Source organism: Otolemur garnettii, unplaced genomic scaffold, assembly GCF_000181295.1.
Source record: "Otolemur garnettii isolate 467f Iridium unplaced genomic scaffold, OtoGar3 scaffold00006, whole genome shotgun sequence".
Classification (NCBI taxonomy): domain Eukaryota; kingdom Metazoa; phylum Chordata; class Mammalia; order Primates; family Galagidae; genus Otolemur; species Otolemur garnettii.
The window spans coordinates 41,676,145-41,692,574 of NW_003852401.1; the positions used below are offsets into that span (position 1 = coordinate 41,676,145).

Consider the following 16,430-nt stretch of genomic DNA (forward strand, 5'->3'; position numbering starts at 1 on the left):
AAAAAAAAAAAAAAGATGGTGACTTTACATCTTTTGTATTAACCTGGATGGAGAAGAAATACATTCTTAGTAAAGGGTCACAAGAATGGAAAAGCAAATATCCAGCGTACTCAATACTAATAGGAAGCCATTAGACCATCTAATTCATACCCACAGAGGAGAAAAATTCATTTTAATTCAAGTATGAGGGTAGAGAATGAGGAAGGGGGTGGGAGGGTACTCCCACTTAATAGATACAATATAGGGGTATATGGCACACCTTTTGGGTGTGGGACACAACTATAAGAGGGACTCTACCTAATAAACTCAAATATTGTGACTTGGTTGTTTATACCTTCAACTTAACCTGAAAAGAAAAAAAAAAGAATGTCTCAGTGAGACCAGGCATGATGGCTCATGCCTGTAATCCCAATACTTTGGGAAGCTGAGGTGGAAGGATCACTTAAGGCCAAGAGTTCAAGATCATCCTGAGCAATATTATGAGATCCTCATCTCTAAAAAAAATGTAAAAATTAGCCAGACATGGTGGTACACACCTATAGTCCCAGTTACTCAGAAGGCTGAGGCAGGAGGATTGCATGAGCCCAGGAAATGAGGTTAACAGTGAATTATGATGACATCATTGCCCTCTAGCCTGGGCACCAGAGCAAGACCCTATCTCAAAAAAAAAAAAAAAAAAAGAGAGAAAAGGGCCAGGCGCAGTGGCTCACGCCTATAATCTCAGCACCAGCACTCTAGGAGGCCAAGGCAGGTGAATCACTTGACGTCATGAGTTCGAGACCAGTCTAAGCAAAAATGAGACCACCCTCCCCAGCCCCTTCTCTAAAAAAAAGAAAGAGAAGAAAGAAAATAAATAGCCAGGTGTTGTGGTGGGCGCCTATAGTCCCAGCTACTTGGGAAGCTGATGCAAGAGGATTGCTTGAGCCCAGGAGTTTGAGGTTGCTGTGAACTATGAAGCCACAGCACTCTACAAGGGCTAAGAAAGTGAAACTCGGTCTAAAAAAAAAAAGAAAGTCTTGGTGAAACAATAAAGATTACTAACTCTCAAACCTGTGTACAAATTTCTGTGTGACAAAGTGGGAAGTATGTATAAAGTATTTCTGCGGCATAGTGAAAGGCAAAAGTTATTTGTTGGGAAAAGTACTTGTGCAATTGAGTTGCAAGCTCAACTAGTTACTTATTTCATAGGGTATTATTTTTACTCTAAAGAACAACAGAAACTATGGTTTTTCAGAGTTGGTATGTGGCAGAGCCTTTTTTTTTTTGAGATAAGAGTCTCACTTTGTCACCCTTGGTTGAGTGCCATGGCATCATAGCTCACAACCTCAAACTGTGGGGTTCAAGCGAACTTCTTGCCTCAGCCTCCTGAGTAGCTGGGACTGCAGGCACCTGCTATAACACTTGACTATTTTTTCCTTTTTTTAGAGACAGAGTCTTGCTCTTGTTCGGGCTGGACTCTAACTCTTGAGCTCAAGCCATCCACCCACCTCAGTCTCCCAGAATGCTAAGATTACAGGTGTGAGCCCCAGTGCCAGCCTGTGGCAGACATTTTTTCTTTATTTTGAGACAGAGTCTTACTATGTCACACTGGATAGAGTGCCGTGGCATCACACAGCTCACAGCTCACAGCAACCTCCAACTCTTGGGCTTACGCAATTCTCTTGCCTCAGCCTTCTAAGTAGCTGGGACTACAGGCACCTGCCACAATGCCTGGCTATCTTTTTGTTATAGTTGTTTTTGTTGTTTGGCAGGCCCAGGCTGGGTTTGAACCTGCCAGCCCCAGTGTATGTGACCTAGCTGCTGAGCTACAGGCACCAAGCCCAGACATTTTTTCAAAATGTAATTTTTGTGAATGATTAAATTCAAGTTTCACACAAAAATTAGAATTTTGAAAAACATCTCTGCCCCTGTAAACTTGACAGTTTCCAATATTTAAAGGCTTTCCTGGTGAAATCACTTGATGACATTAATGAATGTGACTTTTTAATATTGTATAATGAAATGTGTCAACATTTGGAAGATGGCATCACCTTGTACACAAAATATTCTCCAAATCACCAAAGCATAATGGTTCAAAATCGTATGTAAATATCCACTTAAAGTACAAGATAGAGACTAGTAGACTTCAATATATCAATCTTAACATAACAAAGTAGTTTGAAATCCCAGAGTTTGAAGCAAGCGAATGCTAGAGGTCAGTAGTTCCCAGGAGTCTGAGGTCATCCTGGGCAACATAGGAAGGGAAGAAGGAAGGAAGGGAGGGGAGGAAGGGAGGAAAGCCAGAAGCTAGGAGAAAAGGAAAGAAGAAAGCAATTTCTACTTGTTGCGTTTTGGTGTAGCAGCAAAGTAGAGTATCTACAACTATCTGACAAAATTATTAAAATAGTCCTCCCCTCCTGGCTCGGCGCCCGTAGCTCAGTGCTTAGGGCACTACATCAGGGCTGGCAGGTTCAAATCTAGCCCAGGCCTGCTAAACAACAAAAACAACTATAACTAAAAAATAGCCAGGTGTTGTGGGGCACCTGTACTCCCAGCTACTTGGGAGGCTGAGGCAAGAGAATTGCTTAAGCTCAAGAGTTTGAGGTTGCTGTAAGCTGTGATGCCATGGCATTCTACCAAGGGTAACATAGTGAGACTCTGTTTCAAAAAAAAAAAAAAAATAGTCCTCCCCTCCAGCTACAAATCTAAAAAGCTGAATTTTCTTCACAAACTTCAACTAATATAACATTGTAATAAACTTAATAATAAACCAGATTTGAAAATCCAACAGTTATCTATTAAGCCAGATGTTTAAAAAGATTTGCAAACACATAAAATAATTCTACTCTCAGAATGTTTTGTGTTGGAAAATAGTTATTTCCATGGGAAAAAAAAAATGTTCTTTATATTAATACATTATTGGGCTTTGTTAGTTTTGAATGAATTAATAAATAGCTTAATTTTTTCTCACCTTTAATTCTAACACAATAAATATCAATAAATATATCCTTCATAAGTAAAAGTTCTCTGGGAAACTTCAATTTTAAAAGTATAAAGAAGTCCCAGACCCTTAATTTTTTTTTTTTTTGGTAGGGACAGAGTCTCACTTTTATTAAATTCAAGTTTCACACAAAAATTAGAATTTTGAAAAACATCTCTGCCCCTGTAAACTTGACAGTTTCCAATATTTAAAGGCTTGGTACAGTGCTGTGGCGTCACATAGCTCACAGCAACCTCCAACTCCTGGGCTTAAGCAATTCTCCTGCCTCAGCCTCCCAAGTAGCTGGGACTGCAGGCGCCAGCCACAGTGCCTGGCTATTTTTTGGCTGCAGTTCGGCCGGGACCAGGTTTGAACCTGCCACCCTCAATATATGGGGCCAGTGCCCTACTCGCTGAGCCAAAGGCGCTGCCCATCAGACCCTTAATTTAATAAAAAATAAATAAATAGGGTAGCACCTGTGGCTCAAAGGAGTAGGGCACGGGCCCCATATGCCAGAGGTGGCAGGTTCAAACCCAGCCCTGGCCAAAAACTGCAAAACTAACTAACTAAATAAACAAACAAACTAAAATATAAGGCCAACTGTGGTGGTTCATGCCTATAATCCCAGCACTTTGGGAAGCCAAGGAAAAAGGATCACTTGAGGCTAGGAGTTTAAGATCAGCCTGGGCAAGACTTCATCTCTACAAAAAATATAAAAATTATCCTGACATGGTAGTCTTAGCTACTTGGGAGGCGGAGATGGGAGGATAATTTCAGTCCAGGAATTTGAGGCTGCAGTAGTTATGATGATGTCTCTGCACTCCAGCCTGGGTAATAGAGTGAGGCCCTGTCTCTAAAAAGAAAGAAAAGAGAGAGAGAGGAGAGCACAGCAAGTAAAGAATCAATCTTGGATCAAAAAGTTCTAAGAACTGCTATAATAGAGGACAATATAAATAGCTTTTTAATCATACTTCCTATAAAAAGGTTTTGCTGAAATAATTCTAACCAGAAAGCTATATTTTTAATTACATGTTTTCCTATTTTAAAAAATGCATGGAAGTTGGAACCATATTACTAAGGAACAATATCCCATAAGTAAATAGGACTATCCATTTCCTTACTAGAGTGCAAACTGCATTTCAAGGATGCAGAACTATGGTGTATCCTGGACCTCACTATTTCTACTATGATACATGCAATAAACATTTTCTGAAGGCTGGGCATGATGGCTCACGCCTGTAATCCTAGCCCACTAGGAGTCCAAGGCAGGTATATTGCTTAAGCTCACAAGTTCAAGACCAGCCTGAGCAAGAGGTAGACCCCATCTCTAAAAAATAACAGGGTGTTGTGGTGGGCGCCTATGGGTCTAGCTACTCAGGAGGCTGAGACAAGTGAATTCCTTGAGCCCAGGAGTCTGAGGTTGCTGTGAGCTATGACACCAACGCACTCTACCAGGGTGTGACAAAGCGAGACTGTGTTTAAAAAAACAAACAATTTTTAGATGAAAATAGAGGAAATATAATTCTGAACTCAATATATATATAAACATACATACATGTACATACCTAAATTCCTTAAATATCAACAAATATGTTCTTTTTTTTTTCTTTTTTTTGAGACGGAGCCTCAAGCTATCCCCCTGTATAGAGTGCTATGGCATCACGCTTACAGCAACCTCCAACTCCTGGGCTCAAGCGAGTCTCCTGCCTCAGCCTCCCAAGTAGCCGGGACCACAGGCACCTGCCACAATGCCCGGCCATTTTTTGGTTGTAGCCATCCTTGTTGTTTGGCGGGCCCGGGCTGGGGATTCGAACCCACCACCTTAGGTGTATGTGGCTGGCGCCTTAGCCGCTTGAGCCACAGGCGCCGAGCCTTCATTTTTTTTTTTCAACAGATGAAGTGATTTTTTCTTTCGAGAACCCCTGACCAATAGAAAGGGGGAAAAAATCTAGTAAAGTGTAACTTAATTTTATTTCTGTTAATGTGTTTCTTTTCTTCCTGTAAACTGACAACCAGTATCACAAGGTTCTATTTAACAAATATACAAATTAAAATACATTTTAACCAAAGGAGAAAGAAAGAGGAGTCAAGAAACATAGGAAGTTGAAGAGGAAGGATAAAAAGGGTAGAAAGAAACAGAACAAGAGAAAGGCAAATGAGATTCTATATATAATTCTTTTAAAAAAACAAAATTCCAAAATGACTTAGAAATTACCAAAATAAATTTAGTCCTTAAACAAGATACTCATAAAATACCTAAATGTATTAAATTATCATATGTACCCCCAAAATGTGTATAGCAGATATCAATTTTAAAAATCAAATAAGAAAAGGGTATGTCTAAGTACCTGGCATTTCTTAAGCTCTCTCTTCAGTTGGAGAACTGTAATATGCTGGGGTCCTTCTTCCAGGTTACCAACGATTCGGTTTTCTCGCCATGAGGTGAAGACATCCTTTCTGGTCTCCTGGGTCATGTTAAACCACTCCTGCAGCTTGTGTTGCTGATTTTGATTTAGTCTGACAGCATCTTTTAAGTCCACCAGGAAGGTAAAGGCTTCTTCTATACAAGTTTGGTAACCCAGACACTCTCCTTGTAGCTGAGCTACTTGCTCCTCCAGAGAATGGATTCTATTTTTATCAGGAGTCCCCTCTCGGTGGATCTGGCTAGTCTGGCTGACACTAGTCCGCTGGCCTTGCAAAGCTTCTCGAAGCAATTTAATCTCAAATTCCATTTCATCCATGCGGTTTGACTCAGGGCTGACATTCACAGTGGGTTTGTTTCTAATGTTCCGTGCTCTGTTTGCATATTTAAGAGAATTTAAGGACTCCTCAAAATCTGAGGAGGATGGGCTGACACATGTGATCATGACAGTCTTAGCACTGCCTCCTAGGGAATCTTTCAGAAGCCGGGTAATTTTAGCATCCCTGTATGGAATATGAGAACTCTTCCGACGTGGGTCCCCAAGAGCACTTATTACATTTCCTAAAGCCAGCAACCCACTGTTGATTTGAATGGATTCTTTGAACCGTTCACCAGTATTCCCTGTTTTGGTTACTCTTTCTGATCCAGCCAAATCCACAAAGTGGAACTTTGAGACAATATGCCGACGGGAATACCAAGATCCATCTTCAGCTGCCTCCATATTTTTCTCAACTTGACAAATGCTGATTGTAAAAATTGCATGTGATCTGCTGGAATGCTCATTCATTTGGGTGGTACTTGTATGTCTGGCTGCGTTCCCCACCTCCAGAAGACTCATCACTTCATCTGCATTCTCTACATGGAATTCCTTGGCCCCAACAATCACTTAAAATAACAATAACAAGTTTTTAAACTTTTCATCAAAATTCAATACAGTTAAAATAACCACACAACAGTTATCATCATTTTTTGATAACAACAGTTATCATCTGCTAAAGAGCCTAGCCAAGATAGTCTCTTTAAAAAACAAAATCAATAGCATTTCAAACAACAACAGTTTAACATTAGGCTCAGCGCCTGTGGCTCAAGTGGCTAAGGCGCCAGCCACATACACCTAAGCTGGCGGGTTTGAATCCAGCCCAGGCCCACCAAACAACAATGATGGCTACAACCAAAAAATAGCCAGGCATTATGGCGGGCGCCTGTGGTCCCAGCTACTTGGGAAGCAGAGGCAGGAGAATAGCTTGAGCCCAGGAGTTGGAGGTTTCTGTGAGCTGTGATGCCACAGCACTCTACCCAGGGTGAGGCTTGAGGCTCTGTCTAAAAAAAAAAAAAAAAATGACACAGGGGCAGGAGCCTATAATCCCAGGCACTTTGAGAGGCTTAAGTGGAAGGATCACTTGAGACCAGGAGTTAGAGACCAGCCTGGGCAACATGGCAAGACCCCATCTTTATAAAAAAAATTTTAAAAATTAGACGGCTATGGTAGCATGCGCCTATAGTCCCAGCTACTTGAGGGGATAAGGCAAGAGGACTGTTTGAGCCAGAAGTCTGAAGCTGCAGTGATCTAGGATCACACCACTACATCCTAGCCTGGGTGACAAGAATGAGATCCTTCTACTTTTTTTTTTTTTATTTTTGAGAGTTTCACTATGTCACCCTTGGTAGAGTACCATGGCATCACAGCTCACAGCAACCTCAAAGTCTTGGGCTCAAGTGATTCACTTGCCTCAGCCTCCCAAGTAGCTGGAACTACAAGCACCCACCACAACACCCAATTATTTTTTTTGTTGTTGCAGTTGCCATTGTTGTTTTTTAGCTGGCCTGGGCTGGGTTCAAACCCACCAGCCTCAGGGTATGTGGCTGGTGCCATAAACACTGTGCTACGGTGCCAAGCTGAGATCTTTCTAGGAAAAAAAAAATTATATATACACAGCAAAAGAAATCTGAAAAGAAATAAACCAGAAAGAGAAGATGCTATTTCTAGTTCTAAGATAAACTTTGCCTTTTTCCTTATATTTTCCTGTTTTCAAAATATCTTATGATGAACATATTAGCATTAAAATCAGAAAAGCAGAAATTATTATTCCTTAAGATACCTAGACTTGGACCCACATATTTCCCCAGAAGAAAATGCATACTAGGTAATAAGATTAACAGATTCCTGTTACAGAAGTCAGACCTTGAGGAGTACAAAAACCAAAAAACATGGAAGTGTCAACATGCAAAAGTGAAAACATAAATTCAAATTTTTTAAAAAAAAGACAGCGTGCTAGAATAAAAATCAAAGAAGAATGGAAAGTTCCTAAAGGAAGAGCCAACTCCAATCTTGGGATATATCTGGGAAGAAAGAAGATACAAAAACAAATTTAGCCTGTATCAGTCTCACCTGAGGTCAGGCCATAGAAGGACAACTGCAGGAAGTCAATATCTTGAATCACAAATTAATAAATTCACCTCACCAACCAGTGTGAACTACTTTTCAACACAGTTATTTGCCTAAGATTGATAATCAATAAACTATTCAATTTAAAGGTAAAATTAAATTCATTCTTCTTCCATATCTGTTTTTAAAGATTCCTAAAATACATCCAGAAACTGAATTAAAGCATTAAAGCATATCTGTTTGTTAATGAAGTAAATCAATTTAGTGGGCTACCTGTGTTTCCTTTTTCATCTTCTCGGATGTGAAGATCCTTCATGGATGTCTCCAATTCTAGAAGATCTCTTAGGTCTTCCTTGTAGACTTCTATATAAGATACTTTTACACTAAAGTCAATGCTAGGATGTTCAGAGATGCTTTGAAATATTTCTTGGATAGCTCGAGGAATGATACCCTTTTGTCCATCTACAACTGAAGCTGAAAATTTAGAAAAAGAAAGCACATCTAAAACTTCAAATATAAGAAAAACTACAACCTAAGATCTACAGTTAATATATTTTTTTCACATTTCTCCACAATATTTTTGAATCACAACTATAAAATTCATAGGTAAAAGTTTTAACATACATCCCCTTAACTCAGAATCCACTCATGCATTTATTCATCCACTACTTATTTAGTACCTACTATATGCCAGGTGCTGTTCTAGGATTCTGGGAACCATCAGTGAACAAAATAGGGGGAAAAAAATCTCTACCCTCTATGAAAGACAGACAATTAAAAAAAATGATAATAATTGATTGATGAATTATACAGTATATTAAGGATGTTAAATGTGGCTCAGCGCCTGTAGCTCAAGCAGCAAAGGCGCCAGCCACATACACCAGAGCAGACAGGTTCAAATCCATCCCTGGCCTGCCAAACTACAACCAAAAACTAGCCAGGTGTTGTGGCGGGCACCTGTAGTCTCAGCTACTTGGGAGGCTGAGGCAAGAGAATCACTTAAGCCCAGGAGTTGGAGGTTGTTGTGAGCTGTGATGCCACAGCACTCTACCCAGGGCAACAGCTTAAGGCTCTATCTCCAGAAAAAAAAAAAGATGTTAAATGTACCTAGAGAAAAAAGTAGGGGGTGGAAGGTGCTCACAACTTTAAATAGGAAGACCATGGTGGGCATCATTTAGAACCTAACATTTGAACAAAGACTTGAAAGAAGTGGTAGAGGGGCCATATGGATATCTGAGGAAAGTGTCTCAGAGGAAACAGCCATTGCAAAGGCACTAAATTAGTGTGATTCATGAACAAGGAGACTAGGGTGGCTGTTGCAGAGGAAGCAAAGGCAGAGTGATAAGAAATGAGATCAGAGAAGTGACAGAAGCCAGTTCATGGAGGTCCTTACTAAACACGTGAGAGCCACTGAAATAGAGCAATAGTTTACTACTGCTTGAGGGTTTTTTTTTGAGACAGTCTTAGTATGTCACCCCCAGTGGAGTGTCGTGGCGTCACACCTCACAGCAACCTCCAACTCTTGGGCTTAAGTGATACTCTTGCCTCAGCCTCCCCAAGTAGCTGGTACTACAGGCACCCGCCACAATGCCCGGCTATTTTTTGGTTGTAGTCGTCATTGTTGTTTGGCAGCCCAGGCTGAGTTCAAACCTGCCAGCTCTGGTGTGTATGTGGCTAGTACCCTAGCCGCTGAGCTACAGGAGCTGAGTCTACTGCTTGAGATTTTTAAAAGACTACTCTGGCTACTGTGTTTTGCTGGGGTGGAAGCAGGGAGACCACTTAAGAGGCTACTGCAGTAATCTGGGAATCAAAGGGGTCAAGTCGTAGATAGATTGGCTTACACCAGGATGTAGCTGGATTCTGGATTTATGTTAAAGGAAGAGCCATTATGATATCCTGAGAGACGGGATATGGGATGTGAGAGAAAGTAATTGAGTCAAGGTTTTGTCTTGAGCCACTGGAGTTGTCATCAGCTTATACAGGGAAGAATGGGTGTTGAGTTGGCTTGAGGGGAAAATGGCAGGAGTTGGGTCTTTAACCATAGGAAGCTTGATATGTCAATTAGGCATTCCTTAAGTTAAATAGGCAATTGAAAATTGGAAGTTAGCTATACTTATAAGGGATTTAATGTCAAGTAGATGAGATCATCAAGAAAGTAGAGAGGCAGAAGAGAAGAGTACCAAAGGCCGAGTCTTTGTGCACGTCATTCATTTATAAAGAACCAAGCAAAAAGGCCTGAGAGTAATCAGTTAAGTAGGAAAACCAAGAAGGTAGTGGCCTAGAAGCCAAGTGCAGAGGGTGTATCAAATCTGTTGATAGGTCCAGTAAGATGAGAAATAAGAAGTGACCATTGGATTTAACAAAGTAAAGGTCATTTATGATTATCTTGGCAAGTACAGTTTCAACGATAGTAGAGATGAAAATCTAAATAGAGTAGATTTAAGAAAGGATGGAAACAGAACTGGACACTACAAATCACAGGTAACACATTCAAGGTTCTAATGCAAAAGAAAATGGAGAAGTGGGATGGTAGCTGGCTGCAGAAGTGGGTAAAGAAAGGGTTATTAATTATTGTTTTTAACTTTTTGTAAAGATAGGTTCTCACTATATTGTCCAGGCTGGTCTCAAACTCCTGGCCTCAAGGGATCCTCCTACTTTTTCCCAAAGTACTGGGATTACAGGCATGAGCCACTGCACCTGGTCTATAAATTATTTTAAGATAAAGTTAAAGCAGATATATCAAGCATTCTCTCAATTTTTAATACTATACATGCTAACATCAAAATGCTACTAAAATTGATAATTATATTCACAATGACTAATCACTATAATTATTCACTGTGTAAAACCATGTAAACAAAGATTTAAATTTTGATAATGCCTAGTTTTCTCAAGGATATGAACTGAGTCTTTTTTTTTTTTTGAGACAGAGTCTCACTATGTCACCCTCTGTAGAGTGACGTGGCATCACAGCTCACAGCAACCTCAAACTCTTGGGATTAAGCAATTCTTTTGCCTCAGCCTCCTGGGACTACAGGTGCCCACCACAAGGCCCAGCTATTTATTTGAGGTTGTCATTGTTGTTTTAGCTGGCCTGGGCTGGTTTTGGTATATGTGGCTGGCATGGTAACCACTGTGCTACAGGTATCAAGCCAATGAACAGAGTCTTCTAATAGACTATGAAAATGTAAACTGATATAGCCTTTTTGGAGAGTCATTAATACCAATAGTATCAAAAATGTAAACATGATCACTCTTTAACTCAGATAGGGTCCTAAAGAGATTGGAAGTGCCCAAAGACATTATCAGGATCAATAAAGACTATTGACAATCATAAAAAAATTCCAATAAATTCCATAAATCCATTGGCAGGAGAATGGATAGATGACAGTGGTGTAACATACACCTCCTGTTAAAGATATCTAAGATCTATGAAGTAAAAAAAGCAATTGCAGGCTCGGCGCCTGTGGCTCAAGTGGCTAAGGTGCCAGCCATATACACCTAAGGTGGCGGGTTCGAATCCAGCCCAGCCCGCCAAACAACAATGACAGCTGCAACCAAAAAATAGCCGGGCACTGTGGCAGGCACCTGTGGTCCCAGCTACTTGGGAGGCTGAGGCAGGAGACTTGCTTGAGCCTAGGAGTTGGAGGTTGCTGTGAGCTGTGATGCCACAGCACTCTACCCAGGGGGACAGCTTGAGGCTCTGCACCCCCCCCCAAAAAAACAATTGCAGGGTGGCACCTGTGGCTCAAAGGAGCAGGGCGCCAGCCTCATATGCCAGAGGTGACGGGTTCAAATCCAGCCCTGGCCAAAAACTGCAAAAAAAAAAGCAATTGCATAGAAAATTTCATCTGGGTAAAAGGAAAAGTACATATCTGCGCAATTAATATTTTTGAAAATGTACACAAAAACTTAACAATGGTTACCTCTGAGTCAGAAAAAAAAAACAAAACTTTTATTTTTAAATCTTACAATGGTATTATTTGAATTTTTACCATTAGAAATAATTTTTTGAGAGAGTCTCACTCTGCTGCCCCAGGCTAGAAATAATTTCTAAATATGTAATTTAAAAATAAATTAAAACTTTGAAGCAGTATAGTTTAAAAATAAACCAATAAAACAAGAAGCATAAAATAAAGAAGTTTATAATCTTCTTTGACAAGACAACCCAATAAACTAAGTGATATTTATATAAGTTTAAGGCAAAAATAAAAAATGTTATAAGAAAATACATTTGAAAATTTCCATGAATGAAATAGGCATTAAGTGGCACCAGTGAAATTCTAAGCAGGTAGGGGTAGTAGAAATGCCCACTTTAATATAAAGATAGAATTCTATGGGGTGGCATTTTATTCTGTAAATAGGCCATGCTATTTTATAAATATTTTACTTTTCTCAATTTACTAATTCACTGTTCATCAAATACTAGATACAGGAAGGTGGCCCTTAGCCCATAAAAAATTCCTGTGCACAAGGGGCAGTGCCTGTGGCTCAGTGGGTAGGGTGCTGGCTCAGCTGGAGGTTGCTGTGAGCTGTTCTGCCATGGCACTCTACCGAGGGCGACAATGTAAGACTCGCGGTGGCTCACGCCTGTAATCCCAGCACTGTGGGAGGCTGAGGAGGGAGAATCGCTGGAGCTCAGGAATTCGAGACTCACCTGAGCGAGAGTGAGACCTCGACTCATGAAAAAAATGAAAAAACCCAGACGGGAGCAGCGGCGAGCGCCTGTAATCCCAGCGGCTTCCAGAGGCTGAGGCAGCAGGATGCCCACAAACCGGAGTCTGAGGTTGCGGTGAGGTACCAAGCCACTGCACCGTGCTCAGGGGCATAGGGTAGGACTCTGCCTCAACAAAAAAAAGAAAGAAAGAAATATCTAGAATAGGCAAATTCAAAGAGACAGAAAGCAAAGTGGGATTACCAAGGGATATGGGATGGTACAGAGCTTCTGTTTGGGGTGATGAAAAATTTTGGAAATAGTGGTGATGACGGCTCGGCGCCTATAGCTCAACCGGCTAAGGCGCCAGCCACGTACACCTAAGGTGGCGGGTTCGGATCCCCAGCCCGGACCCACCAAACAACAATGACGGCTGCAACCAAAAAATAGCCGGGCGTTGTGGCGGGCGCCTGTGGTCCCAGCTACTTGGGAGGCAGAGGCAGGAGACTCGCTTGAGCCCAGGAGTTGGAGGTTGCTGTGAGCTGTAATGCCATGGCACTCTACCCAGGGGGAAAGCTTGAGGCTCTGTCTCAAAAAAAAAAAAAAAAAAAATAGTGGTGATGACTGCATTAACACTGAATGTATTAATATTTGATGCTGTACAGTTAAAGTAAAATGGTAAATTTTACATTACACATATTTATATATATTTTATCACAATTTATAAGTCAGTAAATGCTGGGTTGTGGTAGCTCACACCTGTAGTTCAGCTGCTCAGGAGGCTAACACAGGAGGACCACTTGAGCCCAAAAGTTCAAGGCTGCAGTGAGCTATGATCACACCATTACACTTCACCTTGGGTGACAAAGTGAGACTATGTCTCAAAAAAAATAAAAATAAAAAGTTAAAAAGGGCATAAGATGCAATTTAAATGGAAAATTGAGACTTAAAAGTTTGTGTAGGCCAGTTGAGAAATATGCCCACCATTTTTTCCACTGTTCCTCAGAAATGTATTCCAAGCAACAAAAAGTTGGCTTACAAATGAACCTGCAAAGCAACTTATGTTCATCTTCCCACTGAAGATTACCAAAGTTTAGATTTTGGGCAACAAACATCCTGAAAATCCGAACCTCTATTAACTTGGATGGCTTTCACCGAATTTAAGATACAAGACTGCCATCATGTGGCAAATAAAGGAAACTGTAGTTTTTTTCTTCCACTCAGGGCACAGTGAGATTCCTTAAGAGCTTCCAGAAACTAGCCAATAGGAAATGTGCAAACCCTTTCAATCTATAGTATAGATAAGCAATCCGAATTAGGCAGACTATAACTGACCAGAAATAGCTCATTCATTCCCTACTTCACCGGATATCAAAGCACCATAAATCAAAGCACGTGGGCCAGGCTCTTGCATCTGTAATCCTAGCACTCTGGGAGGCTGAGGCGGCTCGATTGTTTGAGTTAAGAGTTTGAGACCAGGCTCGGCACCTGTGGCGAGCCACATACACCTAAGACGGCAGGTTCGAATCCAGCCTGGGCTCGCCAAACAACAATGATAGCTGCAACCAAAAAATAGCCAGGCGTTGTGGCGGGCACCTGTGGTCCCAGCTACTTGGGAGGCAGAGGCAAGAGACTTGCTTGAGCCCGGGAGTTGGAGGTGACTGTGAGCTGTGATGCCACAGCACTCTACCCAGGGTGACAGCTTGAGACTCTGTCTCAAAAAAAAAAAGAGTTTGAGACCAGCCTGAGTAAGAGCAAGACCTCATTTCTAAACAAAAACAAAAGAAGAAGAAAGGAAGGAAAAGAAAGAAAAAAAGAAAAACTGAGGCAAGAGGATCGCTTGAGCCCAAGAGTTTGAGAGTGCAGTGAGCTATGATGCCAGATACTCTACCCAGGGCAACAAAATGAGACTCTATCTTTAAAATTAAAAAAAAGTGAGAGAGAGTTTTTCCTTCTGCCATAGTGTCTGGCATGGTACCCTCAACACTATAGATGCTCAATAAATATTTATTGGGGAAAAAACCCACTGCCATGCAAATATGGCCAAAATAGTCAAATAGCAGGCCAGATGCACCAGCTCACACCTGTAACCCTAGCACTTTGGGAGGCTCAGACAGGACTGCTTTGCTTGAGCCCAGGAGATTGAGATGAGCCCAGGCAACAGTAAGACCCTTATCTCTACAAAAAATAGAAAAATTAGCTGGATATAGTGGTGCACACCTGTAGTCCCAGCTACTCTGAAGGCTGAGACAAGAGGATTGCCAGAGGTCAGAAGTTGGAAGCTGCAGTGAGCTTTGATGATGCCACTGCACTCTAACCTGGGCAACAGAGCAAGGCTTGTTTCAAAAAAAATTTTTTTAATAATCAAACAGTAGACAAGTGACCCAGAAATGGGAAATCAAAAATGGTCACTAATTTCACTAATATACCAAGAGATAAATGCAACTTTAAATAACAAAGTATAATTTTTTACCTACCAGATGGAAAAAATGAATTTATAATATTACTAAGTGACAAGGATATCAGCAAATGGCTTTCATATTTTGGTTGTGGGAATTTTAACTGGTACTCCATTTTTGGAGGGTAATTTTTTAGGTGATCTACCTACATTTTAAATGTGCATACTCTGGATTCAACAAATCCATCTCTAGGAAATCTATTCTATAGAAATATTAACAGGTCTAAGAAAGGGAAATATACAAAGATACTTAGTACAACTTTTTTATAACAGTAAACAACCTGACCATCCATTAATATTTGAATGGATAAATTATGATTCGTTCACACTATGGAATATTATATAGTCAAAAAATGAGGTGAATTTCTATGACCCAAATGAGAGGTGAAATGATATTTTATACTATTAATACAAAAGGAAGTTACATAACCACAGTTACAACATCTCATTAACAAAACAGATTAAAAAACCAAAAACTACATAGTAATATGGGTTGTACTACATACACTTCAAATTATTATTTCTTGCAGCCAGAGGACTTTTCACTTGTTTAATTTAATTTCTTTTTTTTTTTTTAGAGACAGAGTCTCACTTGTCACCCTTGGTAGAGTGTCATGGCATCACAGCTCACAGTAACCTCCAGCTCTTGGGCTTAAGCGATTCTCTTACCTCAGCCTCCCGAGTCGCTGGGATTACAGGCACCTGCCACAACGTCTGGCTATTTTTTTGTTGCAGTTTGGCTGGGGCCAGGTTTGAACCTGCCACCCTTGGTAAATGGGGCCAGCACCCTACCCACTGAGCCACAGGCACCCCCCTTAATTTCATTTCTTATGTACCACTTGCAATCCTTTTTGTAATACATTTCTTCAATTAAAAAAAAAGTAGAAAGAAAAGAACAAAACTGTTTTTAATGGTGGTCTATTTCTTCTGGCATCAAAATTTTAAGAGCAGTTAAAATATTTCAGAACAATAGATAACTTTTTCCCTTGCAGAATTAAAATAGTACTCATGGCCTCTTAATTAAAAAAAAAACAACCAAGGTTGGGCACAATTGCTCACGCCTGTAATCCCATCACTCTGGGAGGCCAAGGTAGGTAGATAGCTTGAGCTCACAAGTTCAAGACCAGCCTGAGCAAAAGTGAGACCCTGTCTCTATGAAAAATAGGAAAACTGAAGCAAGAAGATCACTTGAACCCAAGAGTTTGAAATTGCTGTGAGCCAAGATGCCAGGGCATTCTACTCAGGGCAACAGCTTGAGACTTTGTCTCAAATAAATAAATAAATCCCAGCAGTGCTAAAATTAAGGCATTAACCTCTGAACATTTTATAACTCCTATTGGCATAAAGCACATACTATTAAGCCATAAAGGCAATCATTTGCCAATCAAAAACAAAAGCTACCGACCAGGCACAGTGGCTCACGTCTGTAATCCTAGAACTCTGGGAGGCGGAGGCAGGTGGATTGTCTGAGCTCATAAGTTCGAGACCAACCTGAGCCAGAGTAAGATCTTGTCTCTAAAAAAAAAAAAAAATAGCTGGGTGTTGAGGCAG

At 40.7% G+C, this 16,430-nt stretch overlaps 1 protein-coding gene across 1 annotated transcript in view; it reads right to left on the minus strand.

Moving 5' to 3' along the window:
* The window catches only part of KIF27 (kinesin family member 27), a 97,920-nt gene that overhangs the window by 79,402 nt on the left and 2,088 nt on the right, over positions 1 to 16,430 (minus strand). The window contains exons 2-3 of the mRNA XM_023509134.1: positions 8,041 to 8,241; positions 5,308 to 6,266 (exon numbers count right to left, since the gene is read on the minus strand). Of these exons, the coding sequence (XP_023364902.1) occupies positions 5,308 to 6,266; positions 8,041 to 8,241 (1,160 nt within the window). The remainder of the gene's footprint in view (positions 1 to 5,307; positions 6,267 to 8,040; positions 8,242 to 16,430) is intronic.